Genomic DNA, 23,595 nt, shown 5'->3' on the forward strand with positions numbered 1-23,595 from the left:
CTCCCACAGTCTTTCTGTATATAAGGTCCATCTTATCTCCATTAAGATGCTCAGATTCTTATAATCTAGCCACAGGCTCAGATTCCTTAACAACGAGGCCAATAGCTCCCAAACATTCAGATTCCTTAGGAGTCTGGCCAATATGACAGATGTTATAATAAACCTAGTCTTTGGCTGAAAAAAGGCTTGGGTCAAATTCTTTCGGACAGCACTTAAGTGTCATGATCTCAGGGTCCCAGCACCCCTAAACCCCTGAATCTCATCACAGTCATGTAAAACATTTCCATATTAGTCATGTTGTGAAAGAAAACATAGCCAAAAAAAAAAAAGAAAGTAAAGGAAAAGTATGCTTCAATCTGCATTCAGATTCCATCAGTTCTTTGGAGATGGATAGCATTTTTCATCATATGTCCTTCAAAATTGTCTTGGATCATCGTATTGTTGAGAATAGCTGAATCACTTACAGTTGATCATCATACAATATTGCTGTATTCAGTGTTCTTCTGGTTCTTCTCATTTCACTTTGCATCAGTTCATGTAAGTCTTTCCAGGTTTTTCTGAGAGCATCCTGCTCATCATTTCTTATAGCACAACAGTAATCCATCACAATCCAACACTTGCAGCCATTCCCCAACTGATGGACATCCCCTCAATTTCCAATTCTTTGCCAAAACAAAAAGCTGCTGTAAATGTTTTTGCACATACAGGTTCTTTTCCCTTTTTGTTTTTTATCTGTGAGACACAGAGCTGGTAGTGGTATCGGTGGTTCAAAGGGTATACGTGGTTTTATAGCATGTTTTTTGGGCATAGTTCCAAATTGCTCTACAGAATTGGTTGAATCAGTATACAACTTCACCAATCGTGCATTAATGTCTCAATTTTCCCATATCCCCTCCAACATTTTTCATTTTCCTTTCCTATTAGCCAATTAGATAGGTGTGGGGTGGTAGCTTAGAGTTGTTTTAATTTACATTTCTCTAATTGATAGTAATTTACAACACTTTTTCATATTACTATAGATAGCTTTAATCCCTTTGTCTGAAAACTGCCTGTTCATAAGCTTTGACCATATCAGCTGAGGAAAGGTTCTTATTTCTATCTATTTGAGTCAGTTCTCTATATATTTGAGAAATAAGATCTTAGACACTGGCTGAATTTTTCACATTACTGTACATTTTCCTCCATCCTATTTTCTCTACCCTATTCTCTTTCCTTTCACCGTCAATTCTTGAGTGTTTTGCTTCTGATTTTTACCTCTCCCAATTTGCCCTTCCTTCTACTAGCCTTCCCCCCCTTATTTTATCCCCTCCCCCTCCTATTTTCCTGTGGAATTATATAGATTTTTATACCCAGCTCAATATGTTAACCCCTTTTTGAATTAATTCTGATTACACTAAGGTTCATGAGCTCCCTCCCCTTTCACCTCCTGGACATCTTTCTCTACATTGTAAAAGCTGCTTTGCACCTCTTTTAAGTCAGATAATTTTACCCCATTCTACCTCTCCCTTTCCTCTTCTCCCAGTGCATTGCTCTCTCACCCCTTAATTTTATTTAAGATAATGATCCTATTATATTCAACTCATGCCTAAGCCCCTCTATATGCCCTAATAAGATTTTAGAAGTTACAAGTACCATTTTCCCATGGTAGTTTAACCTTATTGAATCCCTTATGATTTCTCTTTCTTGTTTACCTTTTTATGCTTGAGTCTTTTATTTGAAAATCAAAATTTCTATTCAGCTCTGGTCTTTTCATCAGAAATGCTTGAAAGTTTTCTATTTCATTGAATGTCCATTTTCCCCCTGAAGAACAATACTCAGTTTTGCTGGGCAGGTGATCCTCGATTATAATCCCAGCTCTTTTATCCTCTGGAATATCATACTCCAAGCCCTCTGATGCTTTCATGTAGAAACTGTTAAATCTTGTGTTATCCTGACTGGGGCTCCACGATAATCTGGATTGTTCTTTTTTGGCTGTTGGCAATATTTTCTCCTTGATCTGGGAGCTCTGGAATTTGGCTATATTCCTGAGGGTTTTCATTTTGTGATCTCTTTCAGATGACTGGTGGGTTCTTTCAGTTTCTATTTTTATCCTCTGCTTCTACAATATCAGGGCAGTTTTCCTTGATAATTTCTTTTTTGCAAGGCAATTGGGATTAAGTGACTTGCCCAGAGTCACACAGCTGGTAAGCGTTATGTGTCTGAGATCACACTTGAACTCATGTCCTCCTGACTCCAGGGCCAGTACTCTATCCACTGTGCCACCTAGCTGCCCCACCTTGATAATTTCTTGAAAGATGATGCCTAGGCTCCTTTTTTTTCAATCATGGCTTTCTAGTAGTCCAATAATTCTTAAATTATCTTTCCTGGATCTATTTTCCAGGTCAGTTGTTTTTTCAATGACATCTTTCACATTTTCTATTTTCTCCTTTTGATTTTGCTTGTTTCTTGATGTCTCATTGAGTCATTAGCTTCCATTTGCCCAATTCTAATTTCTAAGAAATTATTTTCTTCAGTGAGCTTTTGTACCTCCTTTTCCATTTGGCCAATTCTACTTTTTAATGAGTTCTTCAGTGAATTTTTGTACCTCTTTGGCCAAATCTGCTTTTTTTTTTTTTTAATAATTTTTAGTTTTCAACATTCACTTCCATAAGATTGAGTTTTAAATTTTCTCCCTCTCCCTCTTCTCCACTCTTATTGTTGCATTCTGAGAGGCTATGCCAATAGGGCACTTAGCTTCTGCCACATTCAAAGGAAGGGCTTTGAGAGCAGGCCTATGGCAGATAAAGACTTTATGTCCCTCTGAAAACCAAATGGTTGAAGGACCAAGAAGTTCATTATTGGAAGTTGGCTATCAGGTGACTTTTTTGACTACAGCAACCTATTATGATGGATTTCTAGGGCAGGAGAAGAACTGTGATCTTAAATGAAAGGAGTACTCATGCTAATAAAATTAGTGATCTTTGAAATAAATATAATTTCACAGCAACAAATTCAACAATGGTATTCTTCAAACAGAGGTTTATTTTCAGAGATAATTCTGAACACATTTGTTAAAGAAAATATTTACAAAATATAAAGCATTTTCAGTTGACCAACATCTGAAGGCAGATGATAGTACCCAGTCAGAGTCTGACCACGTTAAGTTTTTATGTGAAAATTTTAGTGACATGAAATATTTTAAAATACTGTGATTTCCACTTTTACCATCATTCGTATCTTCCATTTCACTGGAAAAATAATCCAAAATCTAGACAATGACTAGAAGAGTTGTTCAAGCCTGAACATATAATCTCTCAAAATTTTGTGCCTTACTATTACACTCACTGACCACTCCAGATAAGCTACTAGAAATTTCAAAGCCAGAGGCTCTTTGCTTTCACCTAAAGAGTGTTTTACTTTGTTAATTAGCTTTTTCTTTCAAGCAGTAACTTCGGTGCAACGGGGGCAAAGTTGATTTGAAGAATCAGCTGTGTACTTCCAACAGCGGGGACATTTTTCTTTGGTAGCAGGTATGACAATGACTTTATATGAAGTCTCTTCACGAATACCTATAAAAGGAAAATAGATGGTAGAATTACTCATAGCACATTTTAGTCCTAACATATCTCTCTAAAAATAGATTAACTCTGGTGTCAAGAGGTAGGAGAAGATATTGAAAATGTGTGCCTGGAAAAGGAGGTTGGGCTAGACAGACAGTGAGACTAAAAACAATTCAAGTGGTATACCAAAATCATAAAAACAAAATAAAAACTTTCAGCAAGCAAGTTGAACACCTATTTGAAGAATTTAGGAGAAAAACTTGGATAAGAATGGCATGTAAGAAGGGATAAGGGAATGATGCATATCTGTGGCAGAAACATCCTCACAGACCTCCTAAAGTATAGCAACAGATTTAAATTACATAAGCAGAAAAGGAAAAGCCACAAGAATGCATTAAAAGCAAGGCTAGGCAGCCACCCATGTTCTGAGGAGAGGTCCACTACCACCATGAAACCTAAAGTGAGGGGCAAGGAGACCCTGGAGTTTCAAGGCAATAATGAGTTCAGTAGTCAAAGAAAAGGCAGCTCAAGGGAGTTAAGGAAGATTCCTAACATGATTCATATTTATTTTCTCATATTTCTCTCATACTAAAACCCCAAAATATTTTCTCCCATACTACCTAAAAAATTTCAGACACTTTAAGAAGAGATTGTTTTGAGCCACCAATGAGTCTCATTCTTATCAGTTACTTCCACAGGACAGTAAAGCAAATTAAATCTTTCTTCCTAATATCTAGATAATCCTCACTGAGGTAAAAGGACTTTTTATTAAAGCTTTCTTCTCAGTTCCCCTAAGTTTATGGCCTCAGTATCACTCTCAATGGCTCACTCCAATCAACTACCTAATCTTGTCATTTCTATCCCTACATCTTTTTCTGCATCAGAGCCCCATCACTTGTCACATGGACAATTCAAGAGTCCTCCTTATTGGCCTTCCTGCCTCACATCTCTCTTTATTCCAATTGATTTTCCATAGTATCTGCCAAACAGATTTTCCAAAGCTCAAATCTGAACATGTCACTTCCTTCTCAAATTTCTCTGAGAATCAAATGTGAAGTAGCACACTTCAGGTGCTAGGGAGAGCCAGTGAGAAGGCATGGAAGTGGGCGACAGCACCAGGAATAACAAGGAACAAGACCAAAATGACTGAACTGTAGGTAATGTGAAGGGGATTAATAAGCAAGGCTAGAAAGACTAGGTGGTACTGGGGATAAACTGCCAGGCCTGGAGTCAGGAAGACCAGAGTTCAAATACAATTTCAGAAACATACTAGGCTCTGGGACCCTGGGCTGAGTCACTTAACCCTGTTTGCCTTAGTTTCCTCATCTGTAAAATTCCTTCCTGGAGAAGGAAATGGCAAACCACTCAAGTAGCTCTTTCAAAAAACCCAAATGGGGTCACAAAGAGTCAGACACAACTGAAACGACTCAACAACAACTACAATAACAACAGCAATAGAAAGGTAAGACTGGGGTTTGGCCATTAAGGGTTATAAAAACCACACAGTTGTTGATAATTTGATCTGAGAGGCAATACCCAAGTAGCAAACTATTCACGGTAGTTTGTCAGGTAGGGAAATGACATGGTCAGATATGCTCTCTTGGAAAATCACTTTGTCAGCAGTATGGAAGGTGGGTTAGAGAGGAGAAACCTGAGGAAGGAAGATCAACTAGGAGGTTATTAGAAGTCCAGGTGAGAGATGAGGTGGAAATGACTAGATTTAGAACAAGGATAACACTAAGGCTGTCATCCTCAATGACAACCCCAGTGTACAGATGGTGATATGCTCAGAAGAAATACTGAAATGAAGAAAAGGGGTAGGTTGAGGAGATGAACAATGAGTTTTGTTTTAGACATGTTGAGCCTGAGATGCTTACATCTAAAAGTCCTAAAGGCAACAGAAGATATACAGCTGAAACACAGGAGAAACTGGGCTAGATTAACATACAGGATTAACCTATGGCAATATGATCATTAAAAACCTATGGGAGCCAATGAGATCACTAAGTGAATGAGTGTATCAAGAGAAGAGGGCCATCCTTTTGGGGTTCACCCACAGTTAAGGGCATGTTATGAATGATTAACAAGCAAATAAGACTAAGAATTAGTGATCAAGTGTTATTGTTCAGTAGTTTCAGTCATGTTTGACTTTCTGTGACCCCATTTGGGGTTTTCTTGGCAAAGATACTGGAGTGGTTTGCCATTTCCTTTTCCAATTCATTTTACAGATGAGGAAACTGAGGGAAACAGGATGAAGTGACTTGCCCAGGGTCACACAGCTAGTAAGTGTCTGAGGCCAGATTTAAACTCAAAGAAGAGGAGTCTTCCTGACTCCACATCTGGCTTTATCCACTGTGCCACCCAGCTGCCCCTAGTGATCAAGTAGGTAGGAGAATAAAAGGTGCATCAGAAAAACCCTGAAAAGAAAAGTGTACAGGAGGAGAGAGTGGTCAACATCACATGCTGTCAAAGATGTCAAAAAGGATTGAGAAAAGGGACATCAGATCTGGCCATTAAGATATCATTGGTTCAACTGGGGAATGGCTAAACAAGTTATGGTATGTGATTGTGACAGAATACTACTGTGCTATAACAAATGATGATCTGGTAGATTTTAGAAAAACATGGAAAATGAACACTGTGAAATAAGAGATTCATGTTTTCATACTGAATCCCTTTTTTGTTGTGCTACGAACATGGAAATTTTTTTTGTCCTTTTGTATTTAAATTCAAAATGAATTAAAAAAAAAAAAGACATAATTGGTAACTTTGGAGAAAAGAGTTTCAGTTGAATAATACAACCAGACCAATAAGTCTCACCAGCAAATACGAAGATCCTCTGTGGCCTTTATTTCTATACTTCTTAAGCGGCTATTATTAGTAATATGATCCAACTACATTATGAGTGGTCTGATTTTAGAACCTGATCGTTATAATTTCTATGGGAGAACTGTATGTCTCAAATTCTTAAAAATATTTAAGATGTGACTTCAAATGACTTAATTTTTTGGAATAAAACCTTTTTTATTAAATTTGGGGGCTACCTATAATAATCCACTACTACCCTGAATTTCAGTTCTATCTATTGTTAGCTGTATCTCACGACCTTACCTTCCATGTTGATTAGATAGCTCCCTTTAAGTTCAATTGCATCTGCAGGGATTGCTATAGGATCTTGAGCCAACAGAGATGTTTGGGAAGCCATCATCAGTTCACTTAACTGAGATATACCAGAAGTTCCTTCATCAACTAGCATCTGGAAATAAGTATTTGACATGGTCACTAATTATATTATAATTATTTAAAAGTTCTTTTTAACATTAGCTGAGCATAGAGGAAAACAATGAACTCTGGAATTCTTTAGGATGGCTCTATGCCTTTTAAAATAATAATAATATCTTGTGCTCATTCTAATGAATGCATCAGTTATTACTGATATTAAAAGCTTTGATTAAATATAGTTCCTGTTAACTTCCTGGTATTAAGAAATCAACATATCAGTTAAACCCTAAGGAACATTCCCTCCCCCCACCCATTTTTTTTTTTGCCAATAGTGATCACTGCTAGCAATCTGAGATGATACAGGTCCTTCCTGGGGTTTATCAGTCACTGTTTTTTATAATTACAGAAACTGTGAAAATTACCAAATTCACAATTTTTTCATTCTGAGATATCTTAAAAACTAGATCTTTAAATTAATATATCATCTTTTTTATTAAAGTGTATTCTTTCTGACAGAAATCAATAGTAACATTCTCTTCTACCTATTTCTAACCTCCCATTGAGGTACAATGAAAAATCAAATGCCATTTTAATACTCATTTTAAATTGGAATTCAACTTTAAGAGTGCAGACAAAGAAGGTCACAACATTTCTTAAGAACTGTCTGGATAGTAAAACTGCAAAAATTTAAATTTACAGACAGGCAATCCCATGGAAGGTAAGCAATTAAAGCAACTACAACACAGAATAACATCACACAAGAAAAGCAAAACTTGAAGCAGAACTGAAGCCTCCTAAATCCTATCTCATGCATAACTTGTATTGGAATAGGAGTCCCAAGAAAGTTCTTCGAATGATTTTAAATGAGGTACAACAGCTTTTCCCCGTCAAGATTTGTGGGATAGTTCAAAACACTAATAATTATTTCAAAAGAAAGATTGGTAGTCTACATACCTCAATAATTTCAAAGAGTAGTCCAGGATCGATCACAACGATAACATCATATTCCAAAGAATTCTTGCCAGGGATGCTTCCAAGAAATGCATCTCTCATTGTACATGCTGCATCCACTGCTTCCTCTAGGCCCGGTTTCTTCCAAATAGAATTTGTACTAATCCATCCAGAACGAAATACACTCTTGGGTTCTTAAAAGAAAACAAACTGATTTAATTTCAGATTCAAGCCCTTTCATAAACTGCATTTATTCATAAACTTCATAATTATTAATATGATCTATTAAACAAGTATTTGATAGACAAGATAAACTATAAACACAAATAGATATGATGTAAATTGGAATATAAGAATGCAGAGAAAAATACAGATCAGACCAACTGGAGAGAATTCTTTCCTATTGAGGAAATCAGAGAAAGCCTCTCATGAAGAAGAGAAGGCAGAATATTAAACGGCAGAGATGGGGGTGAGATATTTGTCTAATAATAAGTTAATACATTACCGAAGGAATTGAACCACATTATTACTGACATTCTCAACAAAAACAACAAACCAAATTAGTTGCAGCTAAATGGAAGAATGATTCATGGACTCTCCTGAACAAAGTGAATTTAAAAAGTGTTTTTAAGGTGCTGATAAGCGACCAGAATCCTCACTTCAAAGGAGTCTTAGTCACTTGCTTTGCAATATTCATGATGTACGTAAAATGCCATTAAGAAAATGAGTCTTATGTACCAACATCTGTTGCAAATTATAAAGAAAGGAATTCTATAAAGAACTTGACAAAGTTCTCTAACCTAACTTCAAACTGAAGGAGCAAAAGGGGAAATAGTGAAAAATATTGTTGGGGACTAAGAAATGTGTGCTCTTTATTTGGAGATTAGATCTCAGTACCAGAAATTAGAAAACAGAAATAACACTTAAGAAAATGAAATTAGGAAGCGAGGCTGGACTGGACAACGGACACAAGGGAAAAATACAGCTGAAAGGAACACAAAAAATGCAATTACACAAGATTGTATTGCCCCCAAAAGGCAAAAGAAAAACCATCTGTAACTACTGACTCATGATTACTTTCCCATAGCTTAAAATCTTTACAAAAATGGACTAAATCAGGAGTTTTTAATCTGAAATCCATGAACTTAAAAAAAAATTACAACGATATTTAAAATGTAATTGGTTTCCTTTTTAATTCTATGTATTTTATTTTAAGCATTTAAAAATATTCTGAGGGGCAGCTAGTTGGCGCAATGGATAGAGCACCAGCCCTTGAGTCAGGAGGACCTGAGTTCAAATCCAGCATCAGACACTTGACACTAGCTTTGTGTCCCTGAGCACTTAACCCCACTGCCTAGTCCCCCTGCAAAAAAAAAATTAAAAAAAAAAAATTAAAATATTCTGAGAAGTGGTCCAGAGACTTCCTCAAACTGTCAAAGAAAAACAGAACACAAAAAAGATTAGTCCATATACATATTAAATATATCCCTGATGAAAATATAAAGGAAAAGGCTAGCTTCCACAAATTTTTCTATAGTAGACCACATCTTTACAATCAAACAGCTGATGGGGAACTATAGGGAATACATGCTTACACTGTTTATTGTTTGCTTATTATAAATAAATAAATAAATAAGAGCCTATGAAAAACAAATATTTGACCTTCTAGAAAAAAATATAATCTCAAAGGCTGTTTTCCAGTGCCACACGTATACTAAGGTCATAAGAGATTTCTTAACGGATAAAACAAAAATAACAATTTTGTTCATTAAGCCTCAGTAATATCAGATGAGAAATAAAACAGACATAGGCTGGCTAAAGGTGTTTGTCACTCTCATGAAGGATATCCAGAACAAATTTCAAATAAAAAAGGAATCCATAGTGCTAGTAAGGTACTCCAAATGCTCTTATCTGAAGATAATAATATGACAAGTCACAATACTCTGGGACCTCTTCGACAAGATCAGAAAGGAAAAACAAAGTGGATTCTATATGGTTATGTATCATGAAACATAATGATTTCCAAAGGATCAAAATTGTGGGCAACATGAAGGATAACAGTTAATCTAAGTAGACCATAGCATTAAAAAATATTATCAATCAACAAACATCTCTTAAGAATCTCCTATGTGTCAGGAACTAAGCTAGGCACTGAGGATTCTAAAGCAAAAGTGAAACTATCATTGCCCTCAAGGAGCATATACTCCAACAGGAGATAACATGCATAAACACAGATGTGTGTACACAACACATACAAAGGAGACACAAAGTAAACTGGGAGTGGGAGGAAGGAAATACAGTAGCAGCTGGAGAGATCAAGAAAGGCTTCACAAAGAAGGTGGTAGTTGAGTCGAGTTGTAACGGACAAAGCCTGGAAAGAATATATTCACATCTATGGATACGGATGTTAATTTAGTAAAGGAGACTGAGAAGAAGGATCAGAAAGGAAGTAGGAAAATCAAGATGCAGCAGTTTCAAAAAACACTGAGGAGAGTATCAAGGAAAAGAAGGTCATCAACAGTGTCAAATACAGGGAAAAGGTCAGGAAAATGAAGAGTGGGAAAAGGCCATTCTATCTGGTAACTAAGGTTAAAAAGGAAATGTATATAAAGGTTGATACCACAAACAAATCAGGGGAGCAAGGATCTACGGAGAAGGGAAGAATTTATGACCAAACAAGAGACAGAGAGCACTGAGAAATGTAAAATGGATAATTTTGATTATATTAAATTAAAAAGGTTTTGCACAAACAAAACCAATGCAACCAAGATTAGAAAGAAAGCAGAAAGCTGGGAAAAATTTTTTTTTTACAGCAACTATTTCTGATAAAGGCCTCAATTCTCAAATATGTAGAGAACTAAGTCACATTTGTAACAATACAAGTATTTGCCAATTAATAAATGGTCAAAGGATATAAACAGGCAATTTTCAAAAGAAATCAAAACTATCTCTAGTCACAAGAAAAAATGCTCTCCATCACTATTAATGTAAATTAAAACAACTCTGAGGTATCAATCACCTCATACATATCATATTGGTTAATATGACATAAAAAGAAAATGATAAATGCTGGAAAGGATGTGGGAAAACTCAGACACTAATAAACTGCTGATGGAGTTATAAATTGATCCAATCATTCTAGAGAGTAATTTGGAATTATGCCCAAAGGGTTATAAAACCATGTATACCCTCTGATCCAGCAATATCATTACTAGGTCTGTATCCAAAAGAGATTTAAAAAAAAAAAAAAAGGGAAAAGGACCTATTTGTACAAAAATATTTATAGCAATTTTTTGTGGTAGCAAAGAACTGGAAATTGAGGGACTGTCCATCTACTGGGAAATGGCTGAATGAGTTCTGGCATATGACTATAATGGAATACTATTGTGCTATAAGTATTGATAAGCAGGATGATTTCAGGAAAACCTGGATTTATATGAATTGATACAAAGCGAAGTGAGCAAAACCACTGTACAATGATCAACTGTGAATGATTTAGCTATTCTCAGCAATACAATGATCCGAGACAGTTCCAAAAGACTCACGATGAAAAATGCTATCCACCCCCAGAGAAAGAACAGAAGGAGTCTGAATGCAGATCAAGGCATACTATTTTTCACTTCCTTTATGTGTTTGTATATGTGTGTTTTGGTCTGTCCTCTTTCACAACATGACTAATATGGAAATATGTTTTGCATAACTGCAACGCATAATCTATATCAAATTGCTTACTGTCATAGGAAGGGAGGAGGGAGAGAATTTGGAATTCAAAAAAATTATTAAATGAATGTTAATTGTTTTTGCATGTAATTGGGAAAAAATGAAAAATTTTTTTAAAAAGGAAATATATTTTTAGAAAAGGAGGTTGTCTGAACACATTAAGAAATTAAGATATATTGGATGGCAAGTCCAAGTCCATTATAACCAGAAAGATAAAGATGTATAGGAGGCTTCCCGCATTGTTGCGTGCAGGTGTTCTTCATCTGGGATCAATGAACTTGCTTTTAAAAATATTTTGATAACTGTATTTCAATATGATTCGTTTCCTTTGTAATCCTATGGGTTTTATTTCATGAATTTAAAAATGTGATTCTGAGACGAGGGTCCATGCACTTCACTAGACTGCCAAAGGGCTTTTAACACTCCAAAAGTGGAAAAATTTCTGCTCTAGAGAGAATTTATGTTAGAGCACACTGGTGAATCACATAGGATGAAGATGATAGTTGAAATTTATATACTGTTTTAAGGAATACAATGTACTGTAAACAAATTATAATTAGATCCTCATAACAATCCTCTAAGGTGGTTTATTCTTACCTACATTTTGCAGATGTCAGATCTGAGGTGCACAGAAATTAAGTGACTGGCAATGTTTCATTCCAAAGCCCTGCTCTGTAACCCTAAGAAAATCACTTCGTCTCTGGGTCTCAATTCCCTTATCAAAAGGAGGTAAGACAATGAGGCCTCTAAAGCTAATATGTTAAAAGTCTATTAAACGAGATAATACATGTAAAAGTTCTCCATAAACTACAATGTACTAGACAAAGTATCAGAATTATCACTACCACTTTTCCTCAGTTAAAAATGCAAAATTATTTTACTATAATATAATTAAACAGTAAAGCAGGGTAGACTGCCTTTAGAAACTGCCAAAATGATTTCAAATTGCTTCCAGAAACCAAAGTTAATCTTTTTAAAAATACATCAATATTCTAACAATGTTGAGATACATCTGTTAGAAATGGAAAAAAAATTTCCAAATAGTTGAAAATGGTTAATAGACAGAGGGTAAGAGAGAGGCTCACGGTAGGTTCGAGCAGATAGAGCTTCTAACAGGGAACTGAAGAACATACAGGGTGTTCAATGAAAGAGAAGCTGGGCAGGTCCCCGGGTGAAGATGAGGTACAGGAAGTGGAGAGCCCCAGTAACTCACTCCAGTAACTGGGATGCTTATGATGAGGTGCTTTGGGTGCCCCCGTGTGGTGAACTTGGGGAACAACATGAACAAGTTGCACACAGGATGAACAGGCATTATGAATGGGCTCTGATTTGCAATGCTGGAAGAAAAATCCAAAACACTGAGATTTGAGATCTATGCAAGAGTTTCAAGTCTGAGTGATCACGAGGGTGTTTTTATGAAAAAACATGACCCTTCTCAATCTTTTTCTGTTGGAGGTTATTAGTAATTTGTGACAGTCCACAGCCCTGAATACAGTGAGGAAACTAGCACATACACTTGTGGTGCTGAAATCCTTGCCCCTCTAGAAATGGGTACAGCCTCGCAGACTGGTTATGAAGGTCCCCACTGATACTACTCCTGCCCCCTCACTTATCCTGGCTTTGGAGTTCTCAAAGCACTTTCACTATACCCGATCACATCTGACCCTTACAATCACCCTGTGAGGCAAGCAGGGTTGTTCCTAATCTAAATCAGTGCTGTCTCTTGAAGACAACTGATTATTTTCCATAAGCAGAACACTCCTCACCTTTCTCATAGGGTATGTGTTGGAACACCTCTTCAGCCAAATGAGGGAGAATGGGTGCAATAGAACGCACCATTACATCCAAAATCTCAGCTAATGCAGTCTGACATGAACGTCGTTTGCGATCCTTTTCTCCTTCACAATATAGCCTAAAGAATAATAATATATTCTGTGCTTAACAGTATTTCACAAACTTCACAAAGATAGGTGAGGTCTACTCTTTATTAATCACAACCTCTAGGCTTCCATTTGCCCCCTAAACAACAAATCAAACATTCTACTCATTATATTTACCCCTACTTAATGTCTAAAAGCATCTACAAATTATTTGTTCTATAAAACTGACTACAACCTGTCAGCAGCTGATTCTGAGTGGCCTGCTCAAAGTAAAACAAAGCAAAATTTCTCGTTGCCCTTCTTATCTGAACTTCCTAATTAATGTACTTTTACTCCTTCCAGGTGCATGTCCTCTTTACTATTCTCCATCTCATTCTCACTTTTAGCTAAAAGTCAGTTAATTCCTAGGGCAATAGGTAACCATTAAATGATAATAGTTATGTGTCAGCTTTTCTAGAGAGATTTGTGTTTTAAAGAGGTACAGTAACCCATCATATAGAGAAGCAGTTCCCCTAGGATAATGCCTCCATACAGAGGTACTGGAGGAGAAGGAGGACTGATCTTCAGAGCACCCACACCCTAACTTAATGAAAAAGTGAACATGAAGACCTGGCATACAATTTCTGAAAGGTGGCTGACAATTGTAATACAATTAAATTGTCATCTTCTAGTTTAAATGAGGAACCCTTGAATTTTGAGGTGATGTCTGTTTCTATCATTCTTTCAGTATTCTCACTGAATTCCAGTTAGCAGTAAAATGAGGGTTTCTTCCTTTCTCGAGATAGTCAATAAACAAAAAAATACCAGGATAGACTCTTTAATACTAAATTAATAACTTCAAATGCAACTTTAAAGACTAGGAATACATACCTATCTTTGATTATGCTGAAGTAAAAGTTAGAGAGTTGTCTAGGATAAAATGCTTGCAAATGCCGAACAGCTTTTCCAAAATCATACTGCTTATATGCTTCAGTAATCTGGAAGAAAGGCCAGAAAAAATTAACAGTGCATATTAAAAATTAATAATTAAAAAATTAATAGTGAACAGCTAAATTGTAAGTAGTAATCATGAGCCAAACAATGTTGTTTTTAGAAATTTTTCTTTGTCTGGAAAAGAAAAAAAAATGAAAATCTGAGATAATGTAAAAGGGTTTCACTCAGCTCTTGTGGATATGATCCTAATTTACATCTTAATAAGGAATAAAAGACTATGTATATAAACATAAAGACATTCATTGTTCTTTTGAGCCTGCAAAGTAGTATGCATTTAGGAAAAAATTTTTTAATGATAAAACTTTATTTTTGCCTTAAATGACAGCTGCAATTTATTGCACCATTATTTCACCCAATCAATGAGGAAAGTGCAATGGTAGACTCATGGCAAAATTACAACAATACACTGTATACAGGTCAAAAGCACCCCAGGCAAAGCTACACTAACGATATCTCGAAAAAGTATCAGATTTTTTAAAGAAAATTTCAAAGAGAAAGCATACAATTGCTCAATTCTGAAGAAGCGTCTTAAACGCCCCTTCCCCCAAACACTGCTTTACTAAAAGAGATATTTGCTGAGAAACAAAGTAAACTGACTACTCAACTTACTGTATTACTGCCATAGAAAAAATAGAAGACTACAGAGGAATAAAAAGTTGCTAATGTTTCTATCTGATAGAAAAAGAAGAGTTTTACCTACCTCCAAAGCTCTAGGCTTTCCTAGGGAGAAAGATACCAATCCTTAAGACACCAGCCTAAAAATACCAATCATTTTATGTGGTTGGCATTTTTATCCAACCTAATAATACTGATCTTGCTACACATTTGTGTGTTGCTGAAATCTTTCTGCTCATACTTACTAAATAACATACCTTTTTTCCAAAATCTTGAAGTAAATGTAACATGTACTGGTCTATAATATACATCTCTTCAAAGGGGACAGTATCTGTTTCTGGATTGAAATCAGCCACATTTCCCAAAAGAAAGCGAAGTGTATTCCTAAGCTATAAAAGAAAATGTTAAATATACAGTATGAGTTCATTTTGTAATTGTTCATTATTTTTCCCTTTTTTCAGATTCTGAATTTAAAACCACCCCAAGATAGACATATTTACATAGACACTGTAGAATAAAAAGAGAGGATTACATATGAAACTATGAATCTCTATTACATAGTTTGCTCTTCTTTTTAATTATGTAATAAATTTAACACAAAACTTTCTAAGCTGTCTTGCTAGTCCGTGATTCCTTTTGGTCTTTCTTCTCTTCTCTTTTTTTTGGGGGGGGGGGAAAGAGAGTTCTGAGAGCAAACCCTATTCCTCGTTTCCCCATCCCTTCCAGCCACTTCTTCTAGTGAAAAAGAAAACCCCTGTAACAAATTTGCAGAATCAAACAAAACAAATTCTTAGTGGCCATGTGCATCTCATTCTACACCTGATTCGTAATCATTTATTAAAAATTCATCTTAAACATAAATACAACCAATTAAACTTGTTTACAACCATCTTTTTTCTACAAATGAGAAATTCCCAATAGCAAAACAACTTCCATTGATGCAAATTGGTAAACTCTCTACAACTTATGCTGTTGGCACTGAGAGATGAACTAAGTTGTCCATTGTGATCTAACCAATGTATATCTGAGGAAAGTCTTGAACCTAGACCCGACAGCACTACCTATCTTGAAACAATATGTACACAGCATAATTATTTCCCTTCAATATAATGCAAGCTCCTAGAGGGCAGAGATTGTTTCATTTTTCTCTTTATGTTCCCTAGCACCTAGAATAATGTTTGGCACATGGTAGGAAATTTTAAAATAGAATTTTAAATTTTAAATTGTAAATGGAAATAAATTAATTTCAGCCCCCCCCAAACCCGTAACTTTTCCATCATTTCCTTGAAGTCTCCTGTTTCTAGGGTTAACAATTTTCAGAACCATCAATCACTATAAACTGAATTATAGTATTCCATTACCTTAATCACCACAATTAAACCATCCCCCTAATATCAGATTTTCAAGTTATTTTTATTTTTCTACAAGTACAAAAAAATGTTGCTAAAAAAGTCTGAACAGATAATTTCATTTTTTAAAATAACTGTTATGGTTTGATACCACCAATGAAATTACTGAATTGATGGTAAAGACTATTCTTGTCATTTTTAATGCATACTGACAGACTGCTTTCAAAAAAAGTTTCTGATAGTTTGCAATTCGACTAGCAACGAATAAAAACATGCTTTCTCTGCAACTACCACCAGCACTGTTTCTTTATTTTTTATTATTTTGCTCAGTGTGATAGCTGTGGGATATATATATTTAGAGTGACGTATTTGTACTAAAAATTAGAGAAATGCAAATTAAAGTAACTTCTAGTTTCTCCTTCACACTCATTAGATTGGCAAAGATGACAAAAAAGGAAAATGACATGCTGGAAGGGGTGAGGGAAAAGAAGCATGCTACAGCACTGTTGCTAGAGATATAAAATGATCCAGCCATTCTGGAAAGTAATTTGGAACTATGCTTTAAAAGGCTAGATAACAACCTATGGATACCTTCTTTTCCATATAATTTTCATTATGATTTTATCTAGTTCAATGAAGAAATCTTTTGATTTTGTATTAAATATGTAAATTAAGTTTAATGGTTTTTTCTCTATTGACAATCCATGCATAAATACTGAATATTCCTTCCAATTATTAAAGTCTTTCTTTATTTCATCATTATTTTTAAATTGTCCTAGTAGGTCTTTGCTTTTCTAAGCCGGGGAACTCCTCCCAAGTTTTTTTAGAAGACCATACATTCGTAGTAGCACACTGATTAAAATATACTACTTGGTGAAGTAATAGAGTGCTAGATTTAAGATCAGGACAACCTGAGTTCGAATCTTGCTCAAATACTTTGTTGCTGTATGACCTCTGGGCAAGTCACTCTTTCAGCCTGTTTTCTCATCTGTCAAATGGGAATCAAAGCACTTACTTTACAATGAGTTGTTGTAGGGATCACATGAGATAATATATGCAAAGCACTTTGCAAACCTTAAAGTGCTTTATAAACATTGTCTATTATTGTTATTAAAGAGAATATAAGGTCCAACTGTGCTTACTAGCTGACTACAGAAAATCATGTGAGTTTGTAGAGTAAAATGCTAGTCAAAAGCTGTCCTATAAAGGTCTGGGACACGTGTCTTGCATGCATATATCAAAATCATCTAAGACAAAAGATATAACAGATGTAACTTTTTTTTGGGAGATTCTGATTAGTCTCAAACATGGAAAAAACTTGGAGATGCATGTTCAAACAAGTCAGTCAGTAATTTAGTCTGTTTAGAGGCATTTATCAGGCACTATCAAGCACAGTGCTCAGCACTGGAGACATAAAGATTAAAGAAAATAAAAAAGGTCCTACTCAAGGTGCATGCATTCCAGAGAAAGACACATAAATATCTAGGTGCATTCAAGATATGCAGAGCAAATAAAGGTAATCTCAAAAGGGAAAGCATTGGCAATTCCAGGGATCAAGGAAGGATTTCTGCAGAAGGTGGGATTTGAGCTAAGTCCTGAAGGAAACCAGGGAAACTCAAAAGTAGAGGTGAGGGAGCAGCATATTTTGGGCATGGAAAGAGCCTGTGCAAAGCCATGGGGAACAGTTAGTGAAAAGGCATGGTAATGGGAGATAGAGTGATGTATGTGTGGAACAGCAAGAAGACGAGGGTAGCTGATCATAGGAGTAAGGTGGGAAAAGGCTGAAAAGGTAGGAAGGGTTAGGTTATGAAGAACTTTAAATATCAAAGAGAGGACTTCATATTTGTTCCGGGATGTAATAGGATTCACTGGAGCTCCTTCAGCAAGTAAATTACGTGGAGAAACCTATGTTTTACAAAAGTCACCTCAACAGCTGAGTGAAAGATGAAATGGAGTGGGAAGAGATTTGAGGAAAAGAGATGGATCAGAAGTTACTGCACAAGTCCAGCAAGAGGTGATCAAGACCTGAATTATGAGTAGAGCTGTAGGAGTGATGAGCAAATGTATATAGGAGAGATGTCGCAAAGGTAGAAACAAGATTTGGAAACAGAGTGAAGAAATGGTACTGAGAAGAGTGAAAAGCTGAGAAACAGTCTGAGACTATGAACCTGAAACACTGGGACGAAGATGGTGCCTTTAACAGCAATAGCACAGGACATGGCACATAAGAGGCACTATAAAATGTTAATTGTTATTTGTCAGTGTTATTTCTTTTTTTTGCATTTGTATTCCCAGCACTTAGCATAGTATTAGGCATATAGTATGCATTTAAAGCACATTTATTTATTTGCTTAGTTGTTATTATTATTATGTAATACCTCATAGTCTTAGAAGAATTGCCTGGAGCACTGAAAGGTTAAATGATTTGCCCAGGGCTCATTTAACCAGTCAATGTGTATCACAGGTGTTACTTAGTTCAGACTCTAAAGAGAGCTCTTTATCCACTTAGTCATCAGCAGTGGGGGAATATCACTATTAAAAAGTGGGCCTTCATCAACTTGGGAACAGCTGAATAAATCATGGTATATAAGTGTAACAAAATTTTACGGCAGCAGTAAGAAACAATACGAAAAATTCAGAGAAGCAGACGACTTCTATGAACTAAGGAAACTAATAGAACCAGGAAAACAAAATACACAATGATTACAGCAATGGAAAGGGAAAGAACAATAACCAAAATGAAACACTGCATCATTGTAATGGCAATATTTCACCTAGGAAAGAGGAAATGCCCCTTCCTTTCCTTCTTCCTTTTTTATAAAGGGATGAAACTTTGTATATACTCTTAGATTTGGCTGATGTCACAGTTTTCTGAACTGCTTTAAAATTTTTTTTCTTGATAATTATTTATTTTTAGTTTTCAACATTCACTTCCATAAGATTTTGAGTTTTAAATTTTCTCCCCCTCCCTCTCCTCCACACCCCCCAAGACAGCGTGCAATCCGATACAGGCTCTATTTATACATTCATATTAAGCATATTTTCTCATTAGTCATGATGTAAAGAACAATTAGAACTAATGGGAGGAACCATAAGCATGAAGCAATAAAACAAAAGCAAACAGAATGCTTCCATCTGCATTCAGATTCCTCTAAGTTCTTTCTCTGAATGTGGATAGCAATTTTCATCATGAGTCTCTTGGAATTGTCTTAGATCCTTACATTGCTGAGAAGGGCTAAGTCTATCAAAGTCAGTCATCACCTAACGTGGCTGTCACTGTGTACAATGTTCTCCTGGTTCTGCTCACTTACTCAGCACCACTCCATACAAGTCTTTCCAGGTTTTTCTGAAGTCCACATGCTCATCATTTCGTATCGCAGAATAGTATTCTGTTACAATCATATACTGATGTGGTCTAGAGGTTAGGGGTCCCGGAATCCCAAAATCACAACAATGGGTCCTGCCCGAAAGAATTCGACCCAAGCCTTCTTGCAGTCAAAAACAAGGTTTATTGAAGATTTGCCATATAAGCTAGACTCTGAAGGAATCTGAGAATCTATGGGCTATTGGCTAGATTCTAAGAATCAGAGCATCTTAATGAAGACAAGATGGACTTCTATACAGAAAGACTGTGGGAGGGATCCAAGAGTGGCCAAGTAGTTTGGGGTGACTGGAGGAGGAGCCTAAGGAGATCTGGATGGGAGTGGCCAGTAAACTGGGGTGAACAGAACTCCTGGGACCTGAACCTTGTGGCCAAGGGAGAATGGAACCTAGCTAGGATTAAGGGTGGGAAATGGCAGGGGGCCACAGGGAGGTAAGACAATGGAGAGGAGATTGGGTCTAGCCACAATGAAAGGCCAGTTGATGAGATTATAGCCTCAGGGGCAGAGATTTGGCCATGTGGGAAAGTCCAGGGTTTTTCCTTTCTGGAGCCCAGATTCCAACCCCATCAATACCACAACTTGTTCAGTCATTCCACAATTGATGGGCATCCCCTCAATTTCCAATTCCTTGCCACCACAAAAAGAGCTGCTATAAATATTTTTGTACATGTGGGTCCTTTTCCCATTTTTATGATCTCTTTGGGATACAGCCCTGTAAGTGGTATTGCCAGGTCAAGGGGTATGCACAATTTTATAGCCCTTTGGGCATAGTTCCAAATTGCTCTCCAAAATGGTTCACAACTCCACCAACAATGCATTAATGTTCCAATTTTCCCACATCTTCTCCAGCATTTATCATTTTCCTGTTTTGTCATGTCAGCCAATCTGATAGGTATGATGTGGTACCTCAGAGTCATTTTGATTTGTATTTCTCTAATCAATAGTGATTTAGAGCATTTTTTCATATGTCTACAGATGGCTTTAACTTCTTCATCTGAAAACTGCCTGTTCATATCCTTTGACCATTTATCAACTGGGGAATGACTTGAATTCTTATAAATTCGACTCAGTTCTCTATAAATTTTAGAAATGAGGCCTTTATCAGAGACACTGGTTGTAAAAATTCTTTCCCATAATGGAATACTATTGTGCTATAAGAAATGATGAACAGGCTGACTTCAGAAAAGCCTATAAAGACTTTTATGGTCTGATGCTGAGTGAAGTGAGCAGAACCAAGAGAACACTGTACACAATAACAGCCACGTTGTGTGATGACTAATATTGATAAACCTAACCCTTCCCAGAAATACAAGGATCTAAGACATCTCCAGAGACCCCATGATGGAAAACGCTATCCACATCCAAAGAAAGAACTATGGAAGTTGAATTGCTATTTTTTTTTCCTCTTCTGTTGAATTTTGTTTCCTCTTTCTGATGGCTCCTCCTATTGGTTTTAATTTTTACTTACAATATCACTAATGTGAAAATATGTTTAATAGAAATGTAAATGTATATCCTATATCAGACTGTGCATCATCTTGGGGAGGGTGATGGGCAGGAAAGGGGAGAAAAATTGTAAACTCAAAAGCATATGGAAGTGATTATTGATAAATCAAAATAAATTAATAAAAAAAAAACAAAAAAAAATTCTTTCCCAGTTTTCTGCTTCCTTCCTAATCTTGGATGCAATGACTTTGTGAAAAACTTTTCAATTTAATGTAATTAAAATTATTCATTTTGCATTTCATAATGTTCTCTATCTCTTGTTTGGTCATAAATTCTTCCTTTCTCTATAGATCTGAATAGTAAACTATTCCTCGCTCTTCTAGCTTGCTCATAGTATCAGTCTTTACATCTAAATCCTATACCCATTTTGACTTTATCTTAGTATAGGGTGTTTTTTATTATTTTTTATAAGGGATGGCTCACTGAACAGGTTAAGAATATTATTCAGAAATGAAGATGATTTAAAAATAAAGACATAAGTAAAATAAATACAAAGATAAGCCTTGCACACAGTATGTATTTAATAAGTATTTGTTGGGGGGACAAAGCCAAGATGGCAGAATAAAGGAAGTGACTTGCCTGAACTTTCCCAAATTTCCCTCCCAACAATTTTAAAATAACTCCTCAAAACGAATTCTGAAGTGGCAGAACCAATGATGGGGGACTGATAGAAGGTAGGACAGATTGGAGGAGGCGATGGTCAGAAGCAAAACACTTTTGAGGAAGGACAGGGTGAAAGGAGAGAGAGACAGACAGAGAAACAGAGACAGAGAGAAGGATAAACAAAGGAAAATAGGATAGAGGGAAATACAGTTAAAAATCATAACTGCAAAAAAAAAATTTTATAATAAATTTTCTCATTTGTATCAATGACATTTCTGAAGTAGCTAAGGCAGTAAGCATATAAGTTATTACTACAAACTATTATTTGTAGTTTAACTAGAATGTGAAAACATGCTAAAATATTCTCTATAGATGCATGATAATTACTTAGAAGACAAACTGAAATTAATAACAGTTCAAGCTTCTTTATTTAAAAGCAAAATATAGTTTTTAATTGCAATTGTTTGGCAACCTTTTGCTTCCAGAAATATACAGTTTAAAATTATTAGCAGGTGGACTTCAGAAAGACTTATATGAACCAATGCAGAGTAAAATGAGCAGAACCAGGAAAATACTGTACACAGTAACAGCCACACTGTGTGATGACTGACTCTGATAGACTTAGCTCTTCTCAGCAATGCAAGGATCTAAGATGACTCCAAAAAACTCAAGATGGAAAATGCTGTCCACATCCAGAGAAAGAACTTAGAGGAATCTGAATGCAGATGGAAGCATACTACTTGCTCTCCTTTTCTTTTGTTTTGTTTCATTTCTTCTTTCTCATGGTTCCTCCCATTAGTTCTAATTGTTCTTTACATCATGACTAATGTGAAAATATGTTTAATATGAATGTGTTAGTAGAGCTTATATCAGATTGCATGCTGTTTTGAGGAGGGGAAGAAAATTTAAAATTCAAAATCTTATGGAAGTGAATGCTAAAAACCAAAAATTAATTAATTATATTAAAATATATATACAGTTTAATTGTTCTGACCTTGTCAATATCATCTCTGGCTGCATTAAGTGTACGTGGCCCAATTTTCACTTCATTGAAGACATTTGATTCAGCTACCCACCATCGAAGAATATCTGCACCATAAGGAGGATCTTTGCTTTGATCCTTTTTGTGAGAAATATACAAACAAGCATTACAAACTACACATTTAAAAGTAGGCCCAAAAGCAGTATGTGAGATAGGAACACTTCAGCTCAACGCTAAAGGTTTAGAATAGCAATACAAGTATGTGGAGTTCAATGATCTCAAGTTAAAGAAATTTAGCTTAGGTATAAAAGTCAAATCAGTCCTCTCCACCTTTGTGAAGTGTATACACAATTTCTACCTCATCAATCAGGCATTGCTATTACATATTTAATTAGAACAGACAGGTCCATACAGGCTTATCAGCTGGAAATAATCCTCCTGTGAACAGACCATCTACCTGAGAATTGATTAGAAGGATAGAGGGCATGGCATCAAAAAAAGGTTTTCCAACATTCTCTAGCAATTCTGGACATAATACATTGAATAATGGACACTGGCAGGTCATTGGCAAAGCAGGATAGCAACATATTATTGGTCTGGATAATCTACCTTATAATTAACAAATTGGCTTACTGTAAAGAGACAGAGGTTCTTGATTTAGAAGACTTGAATCAAAATCCCACCTCTGACCGTTACTATCTGTCTGACCTTGGGCAAAGCACTTAACCTCCTTGGACTTAAGTTTCCTCATTTATAAAATTAGGGCATTGGACTAGATAGATGGTCTTTAGGGTCCCTCCCATGTCTCAATCTACTATCCTATGATCTTAAGTTGATCCGTACCATGTGCAA

At 35.9% G+C, this 23,595-nt stretch overlaps 1 protein-coding gene across 1 annotated transcript in view; it reads right to left on the bottom strand.

Annotated features, from left to right (window-relative positions):
- Nucleotides 1–3,001: 3,001 nt before the first annotated feature.
- Nucleotides 3,002–23,595, bottom strand: part of LOC114049903 (isoleucine--tRNA ligase, mitochondrial-like) — an 80,536-nt gene continuing 59,942 nt past the window's right edge. Inside the window, exons 17-23 of the mRNA XM_027871354.1 lie at nt 22,756–22,881; nt 15,178–15,309; nt 14,183–14,289; nt 13,199–13,344; nt 7,716–7,906; nt 6,651–6,795; nt 3,002–3,548 (exon numbers count right to left, since the gene is read on the bottom strand). Coding sequence (XP_027727155.1) covers nt 3,418–3,548; nt 6,651–6,795; nt 7,716–7,906; nt 13,199–13,344; nt 14,183–14,289; nt 15,178–15,309; nt 22,756–22,881 — 978 coding nt within the window. The 3' untranslated portion in view covers nt 3,002–3,417. The remainder of the gene's footprint in view (nt 3,549–6,650; nt 6,796–7,715; nt 7,907–13,198; nt 13,345–14,182; nt 14,290–15,177; nt 15,310–22,755; nt 22,882–23,595) is intronic.

The sequence above is a fragment of the Vombatus ursinus genome, unplaced genomic scaffold, assembly GCF_900497805.2.
Source record: "Vombatus ursinus unplaced genomic scaffold, bare-nosed wombat genome assembly UNPS02014798.1, whole genome shotgun sequence".
In the NCBI taxonomy this organism is placed as follows: Eukaryota; Metazoa; Chordata; class Mammalia; order Diprotodontia; family Vombatidae; genus Vombatus; species Vombatus ursinus.